The 24,807-nt window shown below is 37.5% G+C and overlaps 1 protein-coding gene, 1 long non-coding RNA gene and 1 other non-coding gene across 7 annotated transcripts in view; 1 reads left to right on the top strand and 2 right to left on the bottom strand.

The window, feature by feature from the left end:
- The window catches only part of LOC115211631 (ubiquitin carboxyl-terminal hydrolase MINDY-1), a 218,206-nt gene extending 199,796 nt beyond the window's left edge, over nt 1–18,410 (bottom strand). For all 4 annotated transcript variants that reach the window (XM_029780258.2, XM_029780259.2, XM_036503241.1 and 1 more), the window contains exon 1: nt 17,394–18,410. In XM_029780258.2, the coding sequence (XP_029636118.1) occupies nt 17,394–18,288 (895 nt within the window). In that variant the 5' untranslated portion in view covers nt 18,289–18,410. The remainder of the gene's footprint in view (nt 1–17,393) is intronic.
- LOC115212450 lies at nt 7,149–7,255 on the bottom strand. The gene has a single exon (XR_003881730.1). It is a non-coding gene; the product is annotated as a U6 spliceosomal RNA (small nuclear RNA).
- Nucleotides 18,411–18,446: 36 nt separating the features above from the next.
- On the top strand, nt 18,447–24,517 carry LOC115211633. Of its 2 annotated transcripts, none has more exons than XR_003881675.2 (3): nt 18,447–18,661; nt 18,923–19,148; nt 24,376–24,517. It is a non-coding gene; the product is annotated as an uncharacterized LOC115211633 (long non-coding RNA). The 2 variants fall into 2 exon arrangements; XR_003881676.2 differs by lacking the exon at nt 24,376–24,517 and adding an exon at nt 20,336–20,651 and having other exon boundaries at nt 18,460–18,661.
- The last annotated feature ends 290 nt before the right edge of the window (nt 24,518–24,807 follow it).

Raw genomic sequence — 24,807 nt, 5'->3', positions numbered from 1 at the left:
GATGCTCTTCCTAACGCCAACCACTCAGAGTGTAGTGGGTGCTTTTACATGCCACCGGCACGAGAGCCAGTTTGGTGGGAACTGGCAACATCACGCCCAAATTGTGCTTTTTATGTGCCACCTGCACAGGAGCCAGTCCAGCAGCACTGGCGACAACCTCGCTCGAATGTTTCACATGCCACCAGCACAAGTGCTAGTAAGGCGACACGGTAACAATCACGCTCGAATGGTGTGTTTAACGTGTCATTGGCACGAAGGCCAGCTTGTTGCTCTGGCAATATTTGAAATCAACCAAAATGAAATGAAACTATTTAGAATCATTAAAGAAACCATAATTAATTTACACAATACAATAAAGGCACATAATTTATGGTTTTATTCTTTTACTTGTTTCAGTCATTTGATTGTGGCCATGCTGGAGCACTGCCTTATTTGTTAAAATTAAGCTAATAAAAATAAAACATATATGTATAGCTTATAAACAGCAACTGTCTATATGTTGTAGCTATAGTACTTGGCACTAAATACACCAATTTTTGTTAGATCATCAGAGTTAAGATAGTGCTAAATGTGACTTCTTTGGAAAACCTATCTGAACATTAACTAACAGACTCAGCAGAATTCACTTTAAATATCATATATTAAATACTCCTCTTTACATTTAAGTAAATTTATAGATTCAAGCTACCTTTTACTAAATTTAGATTTTCTTTTCATGTAAATACAAAATTAGATACTTCAACTGATAAGAAGTATGCATAACATTTATCTCAAATCAATCATAGATGAAATTTTAAGCTGGTAACTCAAAATAAGTGACCATGTTAGTTAAATTTCAGACACCTCTTGTATATAAATGTAAAGTTTACTATATTAAATTTTCATAAATGCAAAGAAGCTATTTGGCAGAATATTACATTGAATTGTCTGGAAAATTATAACAATGCTAGAAATGTAAAAATTGATTTGTTGGAAAACTCCATTAAGTCTGAGTTAAAAATTCCTTTACTGAAAAAGGTCCAAACAGGTATTTTACCAAGGCTAAAATGAAAGCATAATTTTCATCCAGGATCTAAGTTCATGGAAATATAACAAATAAATTGATAGGCTATTAGCAGGTCGTTATATGGGTGTGTGGTTGAGAAGCCTGCTTCTTAACCCTTTCATTACTGTATTTATTTTGAGATACTCTGTGTTTCTTTCAATCAATTTTAAATATAACTAAGAATTTAGTAAAATAACTTAGTTATCATTAAGCTAATGTTAGGAACATAAATTGTGACTAAGATTTGGTGGAAGATTTTAATTCAAAACTTACGAAAACAAGACATTATTTGTATTACAGAGCCAGAGCCAGTTTCAGCCAAGTTGGTCTCAAAAGGGTTAATCATGTGGTCTGGAGTTCAGTCCCACAGTGCAGCACCTTGAGTCTTCTGTTTTAGTCCAAGGCTGACCAAAGCCTTCTGAGTGGATTTTGTGGATGTAAACTGAAATAAACACACTGTAATATCTGTGTGTGTGTGCTTGTAAATGAATGTCATTAATTTCCAATATTCTGGGAACACTTTTGTTTGGTCATTAGGAAATATTACCTTGTTTGCAAATGAGTAAGAAGTGGGAACAGGAAGGGCATCCTGCAGTAGAATATCTGCCTCAATAAACTCCATCCAACTCTTGCAAGCATGGAAAAGAAGTGGAAATCTAAATGATGATGATGATAAGTATCATTACAAGATTAATATTCTAATAACAAACCTACGACAGGACTGAATGTACTTCAATATTTGAAACAGAAATTAGCCAAAGCTAAATATTGTAAATAGTAGATTAATTAACAAGTGTATAAAATGCCACATATACACAAAAGCCAGCTACTAGTAAAACCAATTTAATCATAAATCATTTGTAGATTAGATGCTTTCCAACACTGCTGCAAACAAAAATTCAATTTATCATATTTTACATTCACACTAAATAAATGCTTAAGTGTTTGTGATGAATCAATTCTCAGTAAATGAATATTTATCTTGATATGGAAGATGTTTACAATACAATTGGGCAACTAAATATATTGTTTTAATAAAGGAACATTAGCAAGTTCTAAATAAAGTCAGTTTATTTTCTGTAGATCAATTTAATTTCAGCAAACAGCTGGAGAAATTTCCCCTATTGACATTCTGTGACCAGCATATAAAAGGTCACTGAAGAAGTGAAGACAATGATCTATAATTTATATTTTATAAAATATTACTATGCTTATGCCAGTGATCATCCTTATTTTATGCCCATTTTTCCATGCTGGCATGAGTTGTACAAGTCTCATAGTGCTTTGCTCTTCTTGGCATTCTGTCTCTGAAATTGGACATATTTGATCCAATGAAATTGAACATATTTGTTCCATTAGAGAAGTCATCTCCAACAAGCCCCACATTGACCCAACACTGCTTCTGATCATTGTTACTGCAGGATGGTTTAGACAATTGGATGCCTTTCCTGACACAAAATATTTTATGAGGTGAACTGAGTGCATTTCTTCAGGCCAACAACATTAAAGAGGTTGTCTGTGGAAGATCTAAAGAGTTCTATCTATTACCAAAAATTAAAATTTCTTTGTCTTGAGACAGCATTCACCTGGGGTGGGTGGAGCTGGCTTCATTCATCCTCAATGCTGCATCTCTCACAAACCAGATCTGGCGGATTGAGGCTAACGACTGTGTGATCTCCAACCACTCATTCTAGTGATGAACACTGTAGATATGGGGGCCTAGGTTGGATTCCAGATCAGCCTTGACTGTCATCAGCCAGGTTTTTCGTTGTCCACCACATCGCTTTCGCCAACCCTGAAGGGGAGCTGGGGCAATTGCTTCGTAAATTAAAATTTTAATAACACATATTACAATAATAATTTCTTTTGATTCTCTGCAAAACTGTTTTAAGGAGATCATATTGTTGACTCAATCACAGTATATTACATCATAGATACTTTGACATTATGGTTTTGAAACCTAGGCTTCAAAGGGCCAGTCACCTTGTTTCCTGGATGGGACACCTGTTCATTGCAGAGTTACTCAACTACAGCTGAGTGGATTGGAAACAAAGAAGATCACTCAGCCTGAGAATTGAAACCACGATCACAAGAATGTGAGTGGAACATTCTAAACACTAGGCCACACACCTTCTCTATTTCATGTATAATTTTAGAATTCTCAAAGTTAAAGCCAACTCAATAAATATTTCAGATCAAAACTAAAGAAAAGCAAACAAAAATAATGATCTAAGAGTATAAGAATACCCATCAGAAATAACATATATGTCTCTGAAAATATGCATGTTATGCATTCAAATTATTAGGCATTTAATTTGGTGTGCTATGTGTGGTAAGTAGCTTGCTAACCAACCACATGGTTCCGGGTTCAGTCCCACTGTGTGGCATCTTGGGCAAGTGTCTTCTGCTATAGCCCCGGGCCGACCAATGCCTTGTGAGTGGATCTGGTAGACGGAAACTGAAAGAAGCCCGTCGTATATATATATATATGTATATGTATGTATGTTTGTATGTCTGTGTTTGTCCCCCTAGCATTGCTTGACAACCGATGCTGGTGTGTTTACGTCCCCGTCACTTAGCGGTTCGGCAAAAAGAGACCGATAGAATAAGTACTGGGCTTACAAAGAATAAGTCCCGGGGTCGATTTGGTTGAATAAAGGCGGTGCTCCAGCATGGCCGCAGTCAAATGACTGAAACAAGTAAAAGAGAAAAAGAAAAGAGTATATGTGTGTGTGTGTGTCTGTGTTTGTCCCCCTAGCATTGCTTGACAACCGATGCTGGTGTGTTTACGTCCCCGTCACTTAGCGGTTCGGCAAAAAGAGACCGATAGAATAAGTACTGGGCTTACAAAGAATAAGTCCCGGGGTCGATTTGGTCGACTAAAGGCGGTGCTCCAGCATGGCCGCAGTCAAATGACTGAAACAAGTAAAAGAGTATAAAAGAGAGTAAAGAGTACTGGAATCAAACTAATTCCTTGCATGACAACGAAGGTAAAAGTTGACAATTTCTTAGCTACAAGTAAGCAGGGTTTTTTTTAAGGAGTAGAGCATGTCTAGTTTATTCCACTAAGTTAATAATTATTTAACAAATCTTGGTAGTATTTTAATATGCTCACTCAGGGCAATGTGTAAGTGATGTAAACACTAAAAAGAACTTGGTTGGACTCATTATTCTCAATACTAACTAAATCTCTCAATAATATATTATATAGGAAGAATTTTTTAGATTTATAGGGCTGGAGATAGGAGAATATATGATATTCAGGCTTTTTCTCAAGTGCCTGATAGCATAAAAGAAATGATATAATACCAAGCAAAGATCAAATGGAGGATCTGAGTTTAGCTTCAATGTACAACAATGCATTCAGAAATTATTATGTCTGGTATGTTTTTACTATCTCCAGATAGAACAGCCTAGCATATTGCTTAATAGAAAGCACCTTCTGCATAAATCTACTGGAGTATAAAGCTAGAATTGTAGGAACAAACCGTTTCCAATAAAGACCTTAATTTAGTCAACACCAGCCCCCCCAACTCAAATGCCAAATTACTTAATTGTCCTAAATACAACTAATAATATATTAAATATAGAGAGTAAAAGAGATTTTAATCAAAATTATACCTGTGATAAGAGAAAAAAATAATAACTGTATCGTCAATTCTGGTCAAGAAAAGCAAAAAGAACCACCTGAGATTTTCATTAGTTAAAAAGAGAATATAGGCAATGCAATAGGGAGTGAACCTTATCTTGGAAGCACCATGACAACTGAGTACGTTTCAGTCATATTAGACCTCCTCAGTAAAGCAAAGTCTTTATTAGTATTGCTGGACAGAAATGACTTAATGAGTTTCTTGTGTGTAAATATTGTTTAGAATAATTTTCATTGAAAATCAGGTAATCTTGGTTCGTCATATTTATAGAAACTAAGAAAAATGCACTCTCCTATATTCCATTGGAGTAATGAACAATGGAGGGTGGTTTCATTTGAGCTCCTCTACAAACACTACAACTACAGAATATAAAAAAAACGTTAATGTTTTAACAATGACCTTCTAGTTATTATGATATAATTAGATTTTCAAACGGCTACGCTAATATAGTAGCATATCAGGAAATAAAACATGCCGATTTCAGCAAATTTGCCATGAATTAAGCAAGAATCAATCAACATGATCAATATTTACTAACGAGAGCAGAAATTTATCCTGAAAGATCATTGTTAAATTCAGAGAAGTAGCAGTTAAAGGATAAGGAAAAGAAACTACAAAGACCCCTTATCAGTAAGCACATATGATTGTGAGCCATTACCAACAGATTCGAACAATATCTTTTAATGGCAATATCTATCTGTAACAGTTGATATAAATATATTAATATAAAGCATTAGGCAGTCACTAGATGATGCTTATTTTTTTCTGGAAATGACTGAAGCTTATATTATTTCAATATAAAAGGTTTATTAAGTGAAATAATCTATTCATGTCCATTGTGAATTCCCCTCTCATATCCATCATAAAGCAAGGCTGTTAATGTTTTACTAAAAGGAATTGTTATGATTTAGAGAGCATAGTGAAGTTTTCTCTGGCTATCTTTTCATACTCTTTTTTTATTCACAAGTTGATATGTAATATATGGAAAAATAAATTATTTATCAAAATTAGCTTTTACATCGAGTTTATTATCCTTGCTAAATTGGAGACATGCAGACACATGAGCAATGTCATCTAATGGCAAAACATTTGCTCAAATTCACACAAATGCTTAGATTTCAAAACAGTCTGGCTCGAGGACTATCACATTGATGTAGAACAAAATGAACAACTCTTTCTTCATTAAGAGGAATTTTTAAAAATAAACCAATCCATATAAACATCATCACCATAATCACCATCATTTAATACTGACAATGATAGAATGGGAAATTGCCTTCCATTCTGACAAGGTTTGAATGATTTGACAAGATCCGACAGGTTGGAAAACTGTGTTTTGCTCCAATGTCTTCTTTGGTATGGCTTACGTTCTGAGTTCAGCCGAGGTCGACTTTGCCTTTCATCCTTTCGGGGTCGATAAATTAAGTACCAGTTACGCACTGGGGTTGATATAATTGACTTAATCCTTTGTCTGTCCTTGTTTGTCCCCTCTATGTTTAGCTCCTTGTGGGCAAAAAAAAAAAAAAATTCTACAGCTGGATACTCTTCTTAATATTAATCCCTTTACTGGGTGCTTTTTTCATGGTACCAGCACTACTGAGGTAACCATATAGCTCACAAGACAATGATCCCCTTTCACTGAGTAGGACTACAGTAGAGAGAGAGGCAGCTTTATGCAGTGAGATGAAGGGTTACAGTGTGAGAGAAGGGTCCAGAATGAAACAGGTTTCTTGCTGTAGTGTATGTACATGGTTACTCACATGACAGAAGAGAGGGTGGGAGTGGCTGAGGTAGAGTTGGAAAGAGGTGAAAATAGTGGAAATGTCAGGGTAGACAAATAAGATACAAGGTGAGCGGAAGTAAATGGGAAGAGGAGAATGGAAAGTGTGGGTGGGTAAAGATTGGAAGAGTGTATGGTTCTGGGTAGAGAGAAAGATTAGTGATTTCAGGCAAAAGCTGGTGAAGTATGCAGTTCTGTTCACAACTAATTACATATGAATCACATGTCCATATCAGTCTTTCTTGTGTACTACATCTGATTTCTCTCATGCCCAATTTTACACAACACATTTGCACATCCAAAGGATCATGCTAGCTTCTTTTATTTCTAGTCATTTCAAGTCCTCTACATTCAAGGCCCATGTCTCACTACCATGTAGCACCACAGTTCTAACATCATGATGATCATCATTTAATGTCCGCTTTCCATGCTAGCATGGGTTGGACGATTTGATTGAGGTCTGGCAAACCAGACTCCAATCTGATCAGGCAGAGTTTCTACAGCTGGATGCCCTTCCTAATGCCAACCACTCTGAGAGTGTAGTGGGTGATTTTATGTGCCACAGGCATGAGGGCCAGTTTGGTGGTACAGGCAACGGCCACACCCAAATGGTGCTTTTTACGTACCACCTGCACAGGAGCCAGTCCAGCGGCACTGGTGATGACCTCGCTCGAAAAATATGGAACGCTTCACGAATTTGCATGTCATCCTTGCGCAGGGGGCCATGCTAATCTTCTCTGTATCGTTCCAATTTTAGTATATGTATTGCCGAAGCAATACAATAAGTGTCATACAATTTTCCCTTCACTTTGAGGGGAAAAAAACCTTTGTTACCAGTAGAAGCTCTTTGAACTTTTTTCAATCAGTTTTTACCCTGGCTACTATACTTTTGGAGTCATTACTTCCCCTGCTAGTTACATCTCCCAGGTAACAAAAGCTATCGGCTACTTCTAGTGAGCCATCAGAGCATTTAAGAGAATTTATTTCCAGTATGTTCTGTACAGAAGCATCTGTTACATATGAGGCTTACTTTCTCTGTTAGTCTGTCAGTAATTCCACTATAACTCTCCTTTGTCTATAGTTTGCATTCAGTACCGTGTATGGAGTTTGTACTTGCTGCTCTCCTGCATACTGAGCCAGGCTATTCCTTGAAGATACCAGAGTCCTATCTACTGCTCTACTTTATATATATAAATGCAGGTGTAGTAATGAGGTAGGAAGTTTTCTTCCCAATCACATGGTTCCAGGTTGGCAACAGGAAAGGCATCCAGCTGTAGAAAATATACTTCTACAAATTCCATCCAAATCATCACAAATTACATTGTGATCATGTAATACCAAACTTGTGGCCTGCTAATTCACCAAATTTAAATCCCATGGACTACTATGTTTAGAGTGTTGTTGAAAAGGAGACCGATTGACATTCTTACACTACCATACCTTCACTGATGGCTGCTATTGTCCAGTTGATGCCTGAAATGAATAAGGACCATTTAGTGCAAGCATGTTAATGCTTCTGGTCCAGCACTGAAGCAGTCATCAAAACTGGAAAGTAGATTCATGGAATAATCTTATAGGAAACTTATTGTGTAAAGCAGAAAGCACTATCAATGCATACTGCAATAGTGCTATCTGATAGGAAGCTACTGACCTAAGGGATGAGAGATAAGTGTAATTTGTAAGTGTTAAAATTTGATTGATTGGAATGTCAGACATGCTCAATGGTTCAGTTGATATATACAGCAGTCCCTTCTGTAAAGCAAGAACCCACTGACAAGTGATGTAAAAGAAGGTCTCTAGTGTATCCAACTCTGCAGAAGCTGCACTGGTAGTCACTAAGGAGAGAGTGATAGTTTCATGGCATTAGAGAATGTCATTGTTAATGGCTGTCTTCATTATGTTAAAGATGTTAGAAATGAGAGCAAGAGAATGATAGGGACTAGTTGAGGGGAGTTGCTTTTCTTTGGAATGGGACACACTGAAGTGTGTTTCCGAGTGTTACAGCATAACCCTGAAAAAACTTGAGAGCAAAGAGTTTGATGAATACAAGAGCAAGTCCTGGGGTGCAATGTTTGAGTGTAATAGAAGTAACATTGTCAGAGCTGATATTTGTGTTGTTTGAAGCAGTTGACAATATTTCTGCACTTAGTATATCTGCAAGTAGGGTGGGGAGCCTGGTGGAGTGGAATGGGGTAGATAAGGAGGGGATTGGCCAAAGGTGTGTAGGTAAAGTTGGATGCAAAGCATGCAGTGAAGGTGGAAGGCTTTCTCTATGGAGGGAGACTTCACTTAGAAGACAAAAAGAAAACTCCATAAAGTTGGAGATTCTTTTGAAAAGACGAGGATTGCTGCGGTTTGGGAGACACGAAAGCTTGAAGCCCTTGTGATACACAAACGCACCTTTTGCACACTATTATAAGAGTTGCACAAATAGGTGATCATCACATACTTTTAGGGAGTAGATGAGATTCTCCAAGTATTATTGGCCTTGTTTTTTACCCGAACAGCTGCAATGAAGTTATGAGTAAATTGTATGGGGTATCTAACACATTCAGATTTTGCTGTGTTGAATGTGGAGGGACATATCTAAAAGGATGGTTTCAGTCATCCACTATAACTGTTTTTGATGGGTCTGGAGTAAAGCATAAGTGCTGCTGAGTATAAGTGGCATAAAACTAGTGGAAGCTCAACTAGTTATCTAACTTAGAGTGTTAAATTTAAAACTTGATGGGGAAGGACACTGATGTATGTGACTGTGTATTAGGTAGTTGTGATGAGGCAGTGATCAGAGGACTTGATAGATGCCTAGACAGTCATAGGTTAGTAGAGGTTAGGTTTTGAGGACAGAAAGAGATTAACAGCATTTGGGATGTCAGTGTATCAGTCTGGAATGTAAGTAGGGAATGAAATAAGTTGGTGCAAAGAGTTGAGAAAAGCAAATAGGTCAGAAGGTGTGGGATGATAAGGTGTGAGAGCCATGAGGAGTTGTGAGCACTGAAGTCATTGAAGATGATAACTTTGGATAAAGGAAAGCTGAGATAGATGTTCACAATGTAGGAGGAGATGTAGTCGAGTAGAAGATGGTTCAAGGAGTTCAGAGAATGATAGAGGAAGATGTAGTTAGGAAAATGAAGGAGATTTTGAGCCAGAGTAACTGGAAGTTGTTTACTGTTGAAATACAGGTGAGAAAGGTGAGAGATAGGAAGAATGGAGCGGATCTTTTCGGTTTCAACGGCAGTTTTTAACATAATTTCTAGGTAACTAAAAAATTTTAAACTTCGTATACTGGTAGAATGTGTTTATAAAACATCTTTTTCTCTTGGCTTTATTGGGAAAATTCTATAGTTTGTAAGATATTTGTTGTTGTTTTTTCTTCAATTTCTGCAATTTCAACCAATCAGTGATGTCTATTGAGTTAAAAAGCATTCTGTGCCGTATGAATATGTCCCTCGATTAAGAAACAGATTGGGTTTATTTACATTTGTGAAGCAAAAAAGATACCCTTTCCCCAACCCTGAAAGAGATTGAAATGCAATAGGGTCATAACTATGGGTGACAATTTCATATGACACCGCTAGAAAAAACTGCTGTTCAAACCGAAAAGATCCAAATGGAGCCTGTACATGTGTAGCTACTGCCTTTTGGGGTGAAATTTGAGTAAGAGTTTATCCTGGACTGTTGAGATGAGTTGTAAACTGGGGTCATGAAATTTGTGTCTTAGAAAGAAATAGGATATGTGTGGTTGTGTAAGTGGTGATATATGGAATCTAGGTGGAGAGAAGTCCTTGGATGTCTGAGAAAAGGTGGGAGAATTGGCCAGGAGGTTTGGATCCGCTTTTTGCTTTACTATGCATTGTATGTAAACATAACCATTCAAATAGGGTTTATTCTCAATAATTACAAATGGCTCTTTCCAATGTGCTTTATGAAATGGTTGTGAGCATATGGTAATATATTTTGGCATGAAATTCTTTGGGATAATGCCCAAAAAATAAACTAGTTTTAGAGTATAATCATTCACGTCATAAAAATTGGAGATACATTTTTACAATGATCATATACCATTACAGAACATTCATTTTCTTCTCATCCTAGCTTTAAATTTTATTTATTGATGATTATGTTAAAATAAAAGTATCAACATGGGCAATTTATAATTTAATTTCATATTACCAGCTATTTAGTAATAGAATGGTTACGGTAGTCTTACTGAGAGTAATGGTAGGAAATAATGAATGAGATAACATTATGAGATGGTGTTTATTACAAGATGCAGTTTGTGAATCAATGATTTAAATTCTTACAAATTCAAAAAGGTTAATGACATTTGTTATAGCTAAATAGTTATTGGAACGTACTACAATTTTACAATTCCTCATGTACTTTCTACTTTGGTTTTAGGTAATTCTTACACTGAAATTTTTACTCAGAAATTGCAAGACACCTGTGCTTATCCCACTGTCATACTTTAACCCTGCTAACAATCAACATAAAGCCACCTCTCCCCACTTGGCCTAGGGGTGGGGGTGGCCGATGCCAGCGTCGCCTCGATTGGCTTCCATGCCAGTGGCACGTAAAATGCACCATCCGAACGTGGCCGATGCCAGTGCCGCCTTGATTGGCTTCCGTGTCGGTGGCACGTTAAAAGCACCAACTGATCGAGGCCGCTGCCAGACTCCCCTGGCACCTGTGCCAGTGGCACATAAAAAGCACCCACTACACTCGCGGAGTGGTTGGTGTTAGGAAGGGCATCCAGCTGTAGAAACACTGCCAGATCAGACTGGAGCCTAGTGCAGCCTCCTGGCTTCCCAGACCCCGGTCGAACCGTTCAACCCGTGCTAGCGCGGAAAACGGACGTTAAACGATGATGATGAGTTACTTGGCGACCTCACTAGTGTCAGTGGTATGAAAAAAGAAGGGTGTCCAGCTACAGAAACCATGGCAAAGATGAGATTGGAGCATGATGCAGCTCTGTAGCTCACTGGAAACTGTTCAGCCTATACCAGCATGGAAAATGGACATTAATAAATGATGATGATGATGATTAGCTGCATTAAGATCAAAAATAGTTTCTATGTAATGTTTTGCAACTTCTATATTTTAAATATATCTCATCCAGAACAATATGGCTGATGAAGGAAAATCTGACAGATTGATATACAATAAATAGTTAGTGTAGCACCATCTGATTGTGGCCGTTGCAAGCCTTGCTTGGCCCCCGTGCCGGTGGCACGTAAAAAGCACCATCCGATCGTGGCCGTTTGCCAGCCTTGTCTGGCATCTGTGCCGGCGGCACGTAAAAAGCACCCACTACACTCACAGAGTGGTTGGCGTTAGGAAGGGCATCCAGCCGTAGAAACACTGCCACATCAGACTGGGCCTGGTGCAGCCTTCTGGCTTCCCAGACCCCAGTTGAACCGTCCAACCCATGCTAGCGCAGAAAACGGACGTATGATGATGATGATGAGTTACTTGGCGACCTCACTAGTGTCAGTGGTATGAAAAAAGAAGGGTGTCCAGCTACAGAAACCATGACAAAGATGAGATTGGAGCACGAAGCAGCCCTGCGGTTCACTGGAAACTGTTCAACCTATACCAGCATGGAAGATGGACATTAATAAATGATGATGATGATGATTAGCTACATTAAGATCAAAAATAGTTTCTATGTATATTTTGCAACTTCTATATTTTAAATATATCTCATCCAGAACAATATGGCAGATGAAGGAAAATCTGACAGATTGATATACAATAAATAGTTAGTGTAGTATTTCATATGTGTGAGTCTGAATGAAGCCAGCTGAGGATAACTTTGCTTTCCATTCATTTGAGGCAGTGATAGTTGTTTGTGCAGAACGATACAAACCATACCTACCCTAACCTGCAGTATTTTCCCACACAAACAACTCAAATGAATAAAAAGTACAGTCATCCTCAGCTGGCTTTAAATATTTCACAAATATGAAATACCAAACTAAATATTTACTGTATATATCAATCCTGCCCCCATCATTACAAAGCAACCCTCCACCCCCAATGGCCAAACCAAGGGAAGAGCAAGGATGGTAGATCAAAAACAACATGGAGGATGTCTACAGAAACTGAAGCATTGACAGGTGGCTACACCTGGGGACAACTGTAATTCATTGCCAAAGATTGAGATCTCTTGTTGGCATCCAATGCTCCACATGAAGTTAAAGAATTAAGAAGAAGGAAAAGAAAAAGAAAAGATGATGCTGGGATTCCACTGGCTTTTCAAATTGCTGGCACCATTTATCAGTCAGTCACAAGGTGAGGCAGGGATCTGAACTTATAACTCACAGAGCAGAAACGAAAAGGTATCCCGTCTAATGCCCTAACAATACTGCAAATCCACTGCTCTTAACTGGTATTTTTATCAATCCCAAAAGGACAGAAGGTAAAGTTGATCTTGGCAATTTATAGCCAGAGAGCCGAGTCATGACAAATACCATGAACCATTCTATTCAGCACTATAACAACACTGCCAATTCACCTATGATGATATACATGCATCGCCTTACTGGCACTTGTGCCGGTGACACTTGAAAAAAAATTCGAGCAAGGTCATTGTCAGTGCTGCTGGACTGGCTCCTGTGCAGGTGGCATGTAAAAAGCACCATTTGAGCATGGCCGTTGCCAGTACCGCCTGACTGGCCCTCGTGCCGGTGGCACGTAAAAAGCACCAACTACACTCTCGAAGTGGTTGGCGTTAGGAAGGGCATCCAGCTGTAGAAACTCTGCCAGATCAAGACTGGAGCCTGGTGCAGCCATCTGGTTCGCCAGTCCTAAGGTCAAATTGTCCAACCCATGCTAGCATGGAAAGCAGATGTTAAACGTTGATGATGATGATGATTTATATATATATATATATACACACACACAGAGCACTGACATACACACATTATTAGAGGTGGATAACAAAATTCCAGGTTTGATTTCAATGTTTATGTCCCACTTACTTTTGCTAAAAATAAGAACTATTGTCAATTAAAAATAAACTGTGTACTCAGAAGTCATATTTAAACAATAGATAAAAAAAAAAAATGACAAAATGAGAGGTCTTGAAAATTAAAACAATTTGCCTGTTGGCATTACAATGTTACTATAGCAACCACCAATATAATTCAGAGATAGACATTCATAGACCATAAGATAGGCTAATGCTATTATGGTTGCTAGAATGCTAGTTATGGTTGTCAAATTATAATCAAACTCTTTATATTGCTCTCGATGGGAAGTAACCAAGTAGTGATAATTAAAATCACTTAATTGGCATTTTCCTAACATTTCAAGAGTTAATAACAGTAATTTAGAAACAAGAAGTCTTTAACTATTAGTAAGCTGCCCTTCACCTCCCCAGAATTATTCTGATATTGTTTGTGTTGCAGTAGAGGTTTGCCTTAAATTTATTCTTTTGAAAAAGCAACAATGGTTTTTATGATGTAAAATTAAGACAGAAGACATACCTTTTTTTTGAAGACGAAGCTAATCTCACACACATACACATATCCATAAAAATACAAACATGCAAATCTAATACACAACACATTAAAGTTATGGTAATTCCTGTTGCTCTATACAAAAAGACTTAATGAAAATGGGGCAAAGAGTTAAAATCTGAATTGCTAAGGGTGTTGATTATTAGGAAAAAAAAACATCTCAATCTGAAAATTCTTGACATATTGTATTCATTCAGCTGATTTTAAAATGAAACAAGTTTCCTTAATTTCTGCTGAAGATAATGAAAGGCAATTTAAATGCATAAACAAGTTATTGAAATTATTTTTCTGCTGCATGTCCTCTTTATAACATGGCCTCACGTATGAGCTCTTCTCTCTCACTATCAACTAGTGGCACTTTCCCAAAACAGTACAGCTCCAAATCAGCTGTTATTTATATAGCACCAACATACTTAAGAAACTGTGCTAATACATTTCTCAATATTGCTTTCATTCCTCAATTTTTATCCACAGAAATGTCCGTTCTTCAGTCAATCTTCTAACATTTAAAGCTGAAAATCAATAAATCTAATCTTCAGTTATTTCACACACACACACATACAAAAAAAAAAGAAGCCCCCAAAACAAAAACAATCTATGGGTTCACCATTTTCCATATCTGACAGCGATCACCTAGAAGTAATGAATATCTCATTGTGAACAGCTATCCTCCAGTAAACAAAATTATACACACACACACATATGATATTAAACTTTCATTGTAATTAGTGAAACTGGTATGCTCTACTCAAAAACAAGTCTGCTCAACGGTGTGTATTTAATTGTCAATTACTCCCGGATTGATCTATTTATAGTTGTAAGAAAAACACCTTGTCTAAATAAAACACACACACACACACACGAATACATCAACATTTAATACACACTTTTTCAGTGTGTGATATATATTACTGAATACTATTATCCAACGTTTCCAACATGTTAGTTACAATGATAAACTTCTTTTCAAACATTCAATAGATTTCTTTCCAATCTTTCAAATTGATTTATGAAAACTACTTTGCTTAATTGCTCAGAATAAGGACAAGAATACAGTGGAACGAAGACTAAGGAGATATGTTGTCACTTTAGAAATAAGAATCAAAGGGTTGGAAAATTTGTATCATTTAGATTCTTGTAAAACTGATTAGCTTAGATATTTACCCCATACCCTAAGGGAATATGTAATAAAAATTAATACATCTAATTCTATTTCTACCATCATATATATATAAGTGAATACAAATTTGATACGTGCATTAAGTATGACTCACGCTAAATTATAGATTGTAATGCCAAGAAAATTCTTGGCATTACAAAAAGACTCCCCCACCTCCAAGAAACAAAAACAAAACGGATAAAAAAAAAACAACTACCACAAACAAGTTTTTATTAATGATATAAGCAATTTATAAAATATAGTTTCAGGTGTTAAAAATTCGCCATTTTAAATAGCAATAAAGTATTTAATGTTTGAATAAAACACATAAGAAATGTACCCCCAGCACAAAAACCAAAAAAAAAATACAAGCAAAAAATCTTTGGAATATAAGAGATATTTGAAGGGGGAGGGTGAGAAGACCAGCCGATTAACGAAGCTAATTAATTAAAACAATTAGATTAGAAATTATATTTCAACAGCTTTAGAAATCACATATTTAGCAAATGTCAAAAGAGAATGTGTAATATGTAAATAGGAAACTGATACTAAGCAAAAAGATATTGAAAACAACCGACTTCTCGGCACACTTCAGAGGCGTGGATGAACTTTTAGTTCACTTGCATCACTATTTAACGGGGGAGGAAACAGTCTATAAACCACTGAAAAAACTTTCAGGCCATCCCTTACCCCAGACTAATGGTAGGCATGGGGTTGAGTGGTGCTCAGACTCGTGCCATAGTATTTTTTTTTTTTCTGTTTTTTTCTTGAATGAATCAAGCTGAAAGTTAATCGACAACTTGCTGTGACACATTTTTTTTCGTTTCATATAAAACAAGAGTGCGTGAGTGAAGTCCTAAAATAAACAATGACGCGGGTCGGCCTTCTTGTGATGTTTTGAACAAATGCTTACACGAATTAACAAACGATGTGTAAACAGTGTCTGTCGGCGAAGATGGCAGCGAACTTCAGCTGAACTTTGAAGTATTTGCAATCAAGCCTGTTTGTATATATATATACAACAATTTCGTTAAACGAAACTTAAACCACATTCCACAGAAAATCGAACGAGATACCACTGTGTGAAATAAACTGAAGTTTACAGTGTAGCACAGTATGTTCTTATTGTCAGAAAAGTACCAAAGCAGCGAAGGTAGTCGTGGTATTATTTCCACCATATTTTCAAAATACGACAGTAATTAAAAAAACACTTTCACCGGAAAATTCCATATGGCGAGCAGAAGCTACGATAAATAAACATTCGGAAAGTTCCGGCAAAATTATTTAGAGAAAAGCTGAATGAATTGAGAATTAAAATTAGATTTACATACACCATGAACACATATATTATATATATATTATATATATATATATATATATATATATAATGAAAGATTTCCTGCGCAGTTATTGAAGACAGTGTAAAAGAAAGTGTTTTATAGTAGAGAACTCTTTAAGTGTATAATTTACACATCTATAGTATTTCTTTTTTAACGTAAAGCCTCCAAATAATGAGTACAGTGTTTTAAGTCACGCTGTAAGTTTAATGAGGAAGAATAATAAAACTATGGATAGAATTTATTTGGTGTCAGATAAAAACACATCAAGGTATCTCTTATTCGTATTTTGTTAGGTAAAAAAAAAAAGCAACTTTAACCTACTGCAAAATTTGCAACTAGCATGGTTTAATTTTGCATCTGGTTGAAGTATTTTATTGTTTTTATTCATACGTGGTAAAAGGTACGTATCGAGATGGTTGCATTGGGTTCGAAGGGGAACAGTTGTGCATGGAATAAACAAAGATGAGGTCCTAGAATATATATAGAGTTTAATTATATGATAGAAGCCGTCCATTGAGTAACAACTTGAACAGTAAATCGAAATATGAAACCGATTATAAGTAAAGGTAAAACGAAGGCAAGAAAGAAATAAAATAGAAATATACATGATAATGACTTTTTTAAAAAATTTTTAACCATGGCAAGTTTCGAGAATCTAATGTGTTAAAAGAATACACAAATAATAACTGTGTCGAAGGAGATATATTGAAGTATATATATATACATATGGTTATATAAATATATATTAAAGAGGAGAATAATAATGTAAGGTGTAAACGAAAGGAGAACTTAAGTTGAACTACGGAAAATAGGCACGAATAATGTTGATGACGTAAACACAAGGGTCGAAATATCTCACAGTAGAAATTGTAATAATGCTGCTATAATCTACCCACCTTGCACGTTTGTTTGGTTTTTGTTGAGGGTTATTCTTGACTGTTCGTGATCACCAGGTATAGGTATCGTCTCCAAAGGTACAGCCTGCGGACAGGTGGTTCGCGACAGTTGTCGCTCCACATTGTTGCTTTCCTCCATTCCTGCTTCAGATGTTTTGTTCCAACTCTGAGTGGTGTTCTGCTCGGCAATCTGTGAAGTAGAACGACCATCTGACGACAACAGTGGTTGTTTAATGACAGGTTGTTGTTCTCTAGAATGTTCATGTTTTCCTTGTTGTTGCATAGCTGAAGTTAGTTCTACACCACCAGAATCGGGAGATCCAGGGTGATTAACACTGACATGATTATTTGCATTATCAGACTTCTTACTCGTTTCCATTTCATTCGAAGTAGAATTTTTCATTATAGCTTTATTAGATTCCATAACGGGCTGCATTGATCCTAATCCTACCTCCAACAAGGGATTTTTATCGGGAACATTGTCATTTCCATCTTCATTTTTATTTATGTTACACTCGGATAGACGGTGGTCTAACGAGGAATCAGACCCTGCTGTATCTGAAGCAGTGAATGTTGATGGTGAGCCTGTTGTTGTGGTTGTTGTCAATGTAGTACTAGCGACTGTGTTGCTTGACATGCACGATGTCGTGTTGTTGCTAGTTACATCGAAGCTCGAGACTTTAGCCTCGCTGTCTTTGCCATTTTCGCTAAGTACCGTGTCTACTGCAGCCGCGTTTGTGACAACAACACAATCGCAACTGCTGGTGCTCGACGTAGTCCTGTCGGTATTATCCTCCTTCGGAAAGGGACTACTGGTGGTGGGAGCCCCGGGACTGTCTGTTGTTGTGTTTGTTTGGGCTACGCCTCCGTGTACCACTTTCAATTGATCGTCCATTTGCGTGCGAGGGATTGGTTCAGTCGCTCACACACTTTATTGTGGCTTCCTTCCCTCCCAACACTCGCTCAACTTACCGCCGTTATATCAATAACGACAGCCATCACAAGATCTCACTCTCGTTCTCTCTCGCAAACACACGCGAGATTTCCCTTGGAATAGCAACTTTGCTCATTAAATTCGTTTGTTTACTAAGAAAATACGATCGTCACCAAATTATAAACTACCAAATAATTACGACTTGTAATTATCTATATTTTGTTTCAGTTAACATTTAAACTGTTTTCTATCTATAGAATTTAATGAATAACTCTTTTATTCTGCATGCCGCTTCCAATATGGCGTCACAGTCAACAAGTGTTTTCATTGACAGGTAAGAAGGGCTTTTGTAGTAATTTTCAACTTAACTATTTACTGATAATCATTTGGGAGTTTACAAAAAAAGTGTAAAAATACGCAGTCATAAAAATATTTGTTTGTCAATCCATAGGTGGTTTTTGGTATCATGATTTATGTGTCTTGGAATCAGGACTCTGAAGTTATGTTGGTTGAGTAATAAGTTGCAGACCCTACGACCGGTCTTTGGACATGTTTACGTTACTATCAGAATGACTTTGTTTTTTTTATTTTCCAGATTGAATATGCATCAGGTTTCGGAAATTCCAGAAGAAGGCGATGATAGAAACTTCACTACTTGACATTGCACTCCTTATTCCCGAAGTAGAAAAGGGTAATCGAACATGATGATTCTGAAGATGATTCCACTGATCCAGTGAATGGTTTAGGAAGAAGTGAACTGCCGAGAAACTCAGTGTGATTTCGTGCCAAAAGGAACGAACGATGTCAATGAAGAGGAAACTGTAAGTATACCCAAATCTGTTAGTCAACAAAACAGATAAAAACCTGAAATGGGAGAAAAAAACTGTACCAGTATTTGATATAAATGTATTTAACACTGTTTCGAAACCAGTGCCAGAATTTTTCCTATTAAGTGAATTAGAGGCAGAAGTTTTTAAACTTATATTTGATAAAGCCATTTTCCCAGAATATCCTTCATCAGACTATCCTTTATGCTTATCAGAAAAACACCACCTTGAATGCATCTGATAATGAAATATGGATGATGTCTAGAGGACTTTTGCTATCTGGTGTTTCTAAATCTGCTAGTAAAAGGACCTATTCGTCACCTGAGAAAGACATTTAAGTTGATGGATTCTAATCCAATATAATCATTTTGAAGATGTTCTGTATCTTACTTATTTGAAGGATTATGCAAACAGTTTATCCAGTATAGAACCAATTTTAGATCACTTAGGAAAAAGTTTCTTGAGCTGAAGACTTTGGATGAACATATTTCTCTTAATGAATACAGGATTTCTAATTTTGTTTGTTACTTTACCAAGCAACATATTAGATTTGGGTTAGAAAAGTGTCTGTTCTGTTACTGAATAATATATATATATATATATATAGGAAAAGCAATTGGGTTCAACAAAAGTGTTGAAATCAAAAACTAGTAAATTAGATCAATAAAGGAAATGTGCCAAAAAAAATCTGGATATAAAGTATATTTTGATAATTATTTTACCATCCTATGATCTTTTCATCCACTTATCGGAAATTGGTATTTGTGCATTAGGAACTATATATATGAGAAATTAGGTTTGGGAATTGCCCTTTTACCAAAAACTGTAGCATTGAGGAAGATGAAAGTAAGCACTGAGATTTCTTCAACAACCACTGTATTTGCAATAAAATAATGGCAATAATGTGCTCACCTTAGCAACAAAATGTAATTTGTCGATTATTGGCTGAACAAAACGATTTTCCCTGGAAAATCTCAGTGTACAAGTCCTTTAACCAGTTGCTATGAACCATTACAACTCCTTCGTGGGATGGAAGTGGATCAGCTATCTCAATGGATAGCAAGACATACAAGAGGAAAAGGTGGTGGTGGCCAGTCTTCATTTATTTTCTTGATGTGACTGTAATGTCTGCTTGGTTACTTTGAAAGAAATCAAAGAACAGTACAAATCCTCTTTTCCAGTTCTGATGGTGTTCAGCTGTTGCAGTTTTGAAGATCTATACGGATTTTGCATCCTATGGAGGAAGACATCAGTCTGCATGCAGTACAACTTTTCAGTTTACTGTGAAGGTTTGACTCACAGGCTACACTCAGAAATCAAAGATGTAATGTTGCACTTGTAAAGCCACATTTTCACCTTCAAAATGTAATGCTGATTCCATCCCAAATGTCAAAAAGTATACGAGACTTGTTATGAACTAAAACAGATGTTTATCAATAAATGTTTTTTTTTTGTGTGCTGAATATGTGTCTTAAATAAAATTTGTTTTATTTGAAATGTCTATTTTTATATCCAGACGGCATTGTGTCCTAAATAGACACTTTGTAACCAAAATTCTGTTAGTATTGAAACATTGAAAATTTGAAAGGTGGTCTTTATATGCAGCTGAACATAGATGGATGCTTTGTTAGAAGACTGAACACTGCAGTTTTCACCTTATATGAATCATCATCGTTTAACATCCGCTTTCCATGCTAGCATGGGTTGGACGATTTTGACTGAGGGCTGGCGAACCAGATGGCTGCACCAGGCTCCAATCTTGATTTGGCAGAGTTTCTACAGCTGGATGCCCTTCCTAACGCTAACCACTCTGAGAGTGTAGTGGGTGCTTTTTACGTGCCACTGGCACGGGGGCCAGTCTGGCGGTACTGGCAACGACCTTGCTCAAATCCTTTTACACATGCCACCAGCACAAGTGCCAGTAAGGCGACGTTGGTAACGATCATGCTCGAATGGTGCCCGTGGTACATAAAAGTACACTTATATTGTTGGCAGATGAGAATTGTCTAGACCAAGTGATTTCAATGTACTGTGTCTCTTAATTGACAGTTGTCCGCTTGATGCATACCGGCGAAAATCTCGCTGCCTATGATACACCAAATTATAGTGACTTTACAGGCACTGATGTTGCAGGTAGCTGGCAGGCTTGTTAAAAAATAATTAATGACAAGCAGTATTAATATCAAAAGGCAATCATCATCATCGTTTAATGTCTGCTTTCCATGCTAGCATGGGTTGGACGATTTGACTGAGGACTGGCAAACCAGATGGCTGCACCAGGCTTCAATCTTGATCTGGCAGTTTCTACAGCTGGATGCCCTTCCTAACGCCAACCACTCCGAGAGTGTAGTGGGTGCTTTAACATGCTACCGGCATGAGGGCTAGTCAGGTGGTACTGGCAATGGCCACGAAAAAAATTTTTTTACTTTTTCACCGGCACAAGTGCCAGTGAGGCGACGCTGTCAACGATCAAGCTCGAATGGTGCTTTTTTACGTGCCACCGGCACGAACGCCAGGTAACCAATCGGATGGTGCTCTTAGTGCTCCACTAGCATGGATGCCAGTCATCTTTTATCTAACTAAATGTGAATATATTGTTAGAACACCAAATACCACAGTATTTGGTGTTCTAACAAAATAAGTTGGATATAAAGATTGCTTTTTTGGTATAAGTATCACTTCTTTCACTAATAATTAGTGAAAATTTAAATGCAAGGTAACTATTCTGTTCACAAAATTTTATTGAAAAAGAATGTAAACTAAACTATATGCATCAATGGGTTAAGCAATTTTTTTCTTTTATTTGCTAGCTTTGGAGGTAGAGTCAGTGTTCATAGCATTTGTAGACTTCCTAGAGCAGTGAGATCAATGCCATTAATGCTTCCCTTGAACCTTTGAGAAATATGAGTAGAGAGAGAATTCAAAAGAGTTAACTTTCTGGGGAAGAAGGACAGGGCATAATAGTTAGTATGGAGTCAGGATAGTTGGACACAACAAAGATGATGGAAATAGGAAAGACAGGTTTGACTGGAATGTCTGAGTCAGGTAGCATGAGCTCAACCATCTCTAAGGAGCAGAGGCCATTATAATTGCAATAGAAAAGACAGAGAGTGGAAACAGTGTGCTGGTAACCAGAAGCTGGGATGTCTGTGTGTGCATCAGTAGTGCTTCTCCGAAAAGAAGGGTTAATCATTGGGATGCTTGATTTACATCCTTGTTATGTGAAATAAGAGACCCCTTAATTGATAAATAGGTGATTGGATGTAAAATGATGCCTCAGTTGTAGTCATCAACCCACACAAGCATGGAACAATGGACATGCTAAGGATGTGCTTTTACCAAGAGAGATCACATTTTGGTAGTGAAACCCAACAGTAGGTGTGATTTTCAGGACCCCTTCAGAATGCTGCAATTAATTAAGAATGAATTATGAGTGGTGTTTGTATTTTTCTTGCTGTTGTGACAAAATTGTCCAGGTCTCTGTTCATCATCATCATCATTCTCATTTAATGTGCATCTTCCATGCTGGCATAGTTTGGACAGTTTGACAGGATCTAATGTGTCCAAGGACTGCATTAAGCTCCAAATTCTGCTTTGGCATAACTTTTACAGCTGGATGCCCTTCCTGCTGTGCCAACCACTTTGCAGCATGGACCAGGTGCTTTTTTTGTACCACCTGCACCATTGGGGCTGCCATGCAGTTCATAGAACTACAAACCTTAGGGATAGGGGTGGGATGAGCTTTATGCTAGGAGACAAGAGGAAATACTATTAGAGGGTGGGGTAGAGGGATCTGCATGGCTACTATGAGAGGGTGGGGTAGAGGGATCTGCATGGCTACTCACATCTAGTAGAGGTAAAGAGTGGGGGAAGAAAGAAAATGACCAGTAGGTGCTGCAAGACATAGCTAATGGCAATAAGTGTCCAAGTGGCCCTACAAGGCACAAGCTAAGTAGAAGTGGGTGGGTCATTTTCAAGATTGTATAAGAAGTGAATGTGGGCTGGGGAGGCAGGCTGCCAAAATGGGTAGGGTTGAAAAGAGGATAAGACAAGAGCCGTGAGCTGGGGATGATAGAGAGATGCAGAAGAGTGGGAGTAGCAACTAGCAAGAGTAGGAAGATGTAGTTGCTGGTAGGGAGGACAAGAGAGTAGGAGTAAGAGGTAAGTATAGTGCATGAGGTGAGGAGAATCACTAATGGGTAGGGAAGATGTACAGCACTTCCAGAACTCATTTTTGGCTGAGGAGGGTGCGTCTTCATAGATATCAATATTTAATTGTTTTTTTTCTGTATCCCACAAAAGAATGATCTAAGCATTTAATTTATTTGGAACTTTTTCATTCTCTATGTTATGTCAAGCTGTCTATTTGTTTATTTTACATCTGGATTCCTTTCCTGTTGCTAACCTTCAAGTGTGGGATCTCTTATTTCACAAAGATGTAAAGCAAGCAGAAAAGTCAACAGGAGAACTGACAACAACAACAATACTACTTGTAGCAACTGTCATAGGGCACAAGTGTAAAAACACAGACATGCACACACATATATATCATCATCATCATCGTTTAGCGTCCGTTTTCCATGCTAGCATGGGTTGGACGGTTCTACTGGGGTCTGTGAAGCCAGTAGGCTTCATCAGGCCCAGTCAAATCTGGCATTTTGTCTTCCAAATTCACTCTTATGGCTTTGGTCAGCCTGAGATGAGAGTAAAAGACACTACCTAAGGTACAAAGTTGGAATGAACCCATGTGGATGTGAAGCAAACTTTTTAACCATACCTATGCCTTCTTGTGGAGGTGCATGGCTTAGTGGTTAGGGTGTCAGCATCATGATCGTAAGATTGTGGTTTCGATTCCTGGATCGGGCGACGCGTTGTGTTCTTGAGCAAAACACTTCATTTCACATTGCTCCAGTCCACTCAGCTGGCAAAAATGAGTAATGCTGCAATGGACTGGCGTCCCGTCCAGCTGGGGAACACATACGCCATAGAAACCGGGCCCATTTATTTATTATGCCTTCTTAACTACATAGTCATGAATGAATACTATGAAGAATTCTACAAAGTTTTGGGATTTTAAACTTCTTGAATCTTTTGAGGTCCATTCTAGAAATTTTGAGACTTTTTTAGGAGAGGCATCTATAACTGTTCTATATTGTTGTAATTTTAGCATATTTTTACTATACATCTAATAAGCTGACCGGCCAACTTTTTCTTATTTCAGATTGAAGGAAACAGCTGCAACAGCACTTTGAACACACCTTCCTGATCACTGCTTGTCGCAGCTGACTAGTTTGCAGAATGCATTTGGGATTTGAAGACAATTTGGAAGCTTGCTATGCAATAAAGTTTTGTGTTAAACTGGGTAAAATTGTTCGGAAAACTTATGAAATACACTAAAGCCGAGTATCTGTTTTTTCAGTGGCATGAGGTCAAGGACACTTGAGAAGAGGTGAGAGACAATGAGAAATGTGGTAGGGAGAGGGATGTCGGAACATCTGAGCTAGTTGAGAAAGTTTGCAATTTTCTAGATGAAGACCATCATGTGTCTATTAAGACAAGCATGCAGTCTGGAGTTGGTGTGACAACTGTACACTGAATTTGTACAAAGTTTGTTCCTAGGGTGGTCAGTGATAAACAGGGAAAGGGAAAAGTG

This window comes from Octopus sinensis, linkage group LG5 (assembly GCF_006345805.1).
Source record: "Octopus sinensis linkage group LG5, ASM634580v1, whole genome shotgun sequence".
In the NCBI taxonomy this organism is placed as follows: Eukaryota; Metazoa; Mollusca; class Cephalopoda; order Octopoda; family Octopodidae; genus Octopus; species Octopus sinensis.
This window is presented reverse-complemented; position numbering and strand designations above follow the sequence as displayed.